This window comes from Austrofundulus limnaeus, unplaced genomic scaffold (genome assembly GCF_001266775.1).
Source record: "Austrofundulus limnaeus strain Quisiro unplaced genomic scaffold, Austrofundulus_limnaeus-1.0 Scaffold1830, whole genome shotgun sequence".
Taxonomy (NCBI): domain Eukaryota; kingdom Metazoa; phylum Chordata; class Actinopteri; order Cyprinodontiformes; family Rivulidae; genus Austrofundulus; species Austrofundulus limnaeus.
Genome location: NW_013954232.1, coordinates 44,632 through 46,430, shown reverse-complemented (window position 1 = coordinate 46,430; position 1,799 = coordinate 44,632). Strand labels below are relative to the sequence as shown.

At 46.2% G+C, this 1,799-nt stretch overlaps 1 protein-coding gene across 1 annotated transcript in view; it reads left to right on the top strand.

The window, feature by feature from the left end:
• Window positions 1-1,161, top strand: part of LOC106536464 (glucagon-1) — a gene marked incomplete in the record, with an annotated part of 3,227 nt that extends 2,066 nt beyond the window's left edge. Inside the window, 3 exon segments of the mRNA XM_014033753.1 lie at window positions 185-301; window positions 637-780; window positions 888-1,161. Coding sequence (XP_013889207.1) covers window positions 185-301; window positions 637-780; window positions 888-909 — 283 coding nt within the window.
• Between the last annotated feature and the right edge of the window lie 638 nt (window positions 1,162-1,799).

Here is a 1,799-nt window from a genome sequence, read left to right as displayed (position 1 = left end):
CTGCAGAACTTGAAGAGGTGGTTCAGTGACTGAATCAGGTGTGTTGGAGCAGGGAACATGTAAAACATGTAGGGCTGCGGCCCTCCATGGTTGCCCACCCCTGGTTTGACCTGACGTCTCAAACTTTGTGTTTGAAATCTGAGATGAAGCTTTACAAACTGGTTCTGGTTCYGTTCGTTCACAGAGCTGCAGACAAACGCCACGCCGACGGGACCTTCACCAGCGACGTGAGCTCGTACCTCACAGACCAGGCAATCAAAGACTTTGTAGCCAAGCTCAAGTCTGGACAAGTGCAAAGAGAGTAGGCTGCCTCCTCCTCCTCCTCCTCCTCCTCCTCCTTCCTCCTGCAGAACCAACGCACCTGAACCGGCCCGCTTCTCTCTGATTCCACTGCCACCGTGACAGAAAGAAAGAGTGATTGTGAACCAATCAGCTGCTTCTTTGATTTTTTCCATTTCCTTTGATGTTGTGCTGAAATAAATCACCTGAACTTTTCCACTGCGTTGATTTCTGTGTTGTGCCACAAATCATAAAAACACACACACACACGGCGATAAGGACCGGCGCTGATCGGGGTGTCCACGTCTCCATGGTTAGGGGGCTTTCTTCACATTGTGTCCCTGTGTACGCACTCAGATCGCTAACAGCCTGGTGGAGCGCCACGCTCAGCAAAAGGCACGTCGACGGGAGCTTCACCAGCGACGTGAACAAGGTGCTGGACTCCATGGCCGCCAAGGAATACCTACTCTGGGTCATGACCTCCAAGCCRTCAGGGGAAAGGTAAGGCTGAGCCGTCGCACCAAGAATCGGTTAGAGGTCCTCAAATCGGACCTCCTCTGAGWTAAAACACTTTTATGTGGGTTTGATTGTGACTTTCTCTTCTGCAGTTCGAAAAGGAAAGCCCAATGAGAGCTCCCTCTCTGAGCTGCACTCCAAGCCATATCCAGGAGGCCATCCTGCTTTGAATGTTTTTTTTTTTACTTCGTCTTGAATGTAATGTAAAAAGGTACGAATGTGCTCCTCTTCCACAGACAAACGGTGCACAAGAGAAGAGATAAAGTTATTTTATACGTCAGGTGATGCGAGGAAAACAAACGGTTCCGTCTCAGGTCGTCCACGGGAACGTCACGGCGTAGGAAGACTTTCAGAATAAAACTTTGATTTTGGACCGTGGCGTTAAGTCTCATTTGTTTACCTTCCTGAACTGTGTACAAGCTAGCACAATGTTGTGAGATTCAGTGCCACCTGTTAGCACTCAGGTTGTATGTTGGGGACCGTTCTTAGCTACTACCACACAGTTTCAGCTCAGCTTCTGTAAAACTTACAGCTTTATAAGTTTGCATCAAGTTTGAAGCTGTGGTGGCCATCTAGTATCAGGTTGGCTCAACGTTCATCTCAGCTGTAGACAAGTATCTATGAAATAACTGCACTAAAATCTGTTCATTAAATATTTTGCTGACAGACAACAAGATTAGCTTCAACAGGACGCCCAAACATATAAGCAAAGATGAGTAGAAGTCAAAGAATGTGCTGTGGATGACTCAGCTGCTATTACACCAGCTTTTAGCTCAGTGTTTGTGAAACTAACTCAGTGTTTGTGAAACTAACTCAGTGTTTGTGAAACTAACTCAGTGTTTGTGAAACTAACTCAGTGTTTGTGAAACTAACTCAGTGTTTGTGAAACTAACTCAGAGTTTGTGAAACTAACTCAGTGTTTGTGAAACTAACTCAGGGTTTGTGAAACTGACTCAGAGTTTGTGAAACTAACTCAGTGTTTGTGAAACTAACTCAGGGTTTGT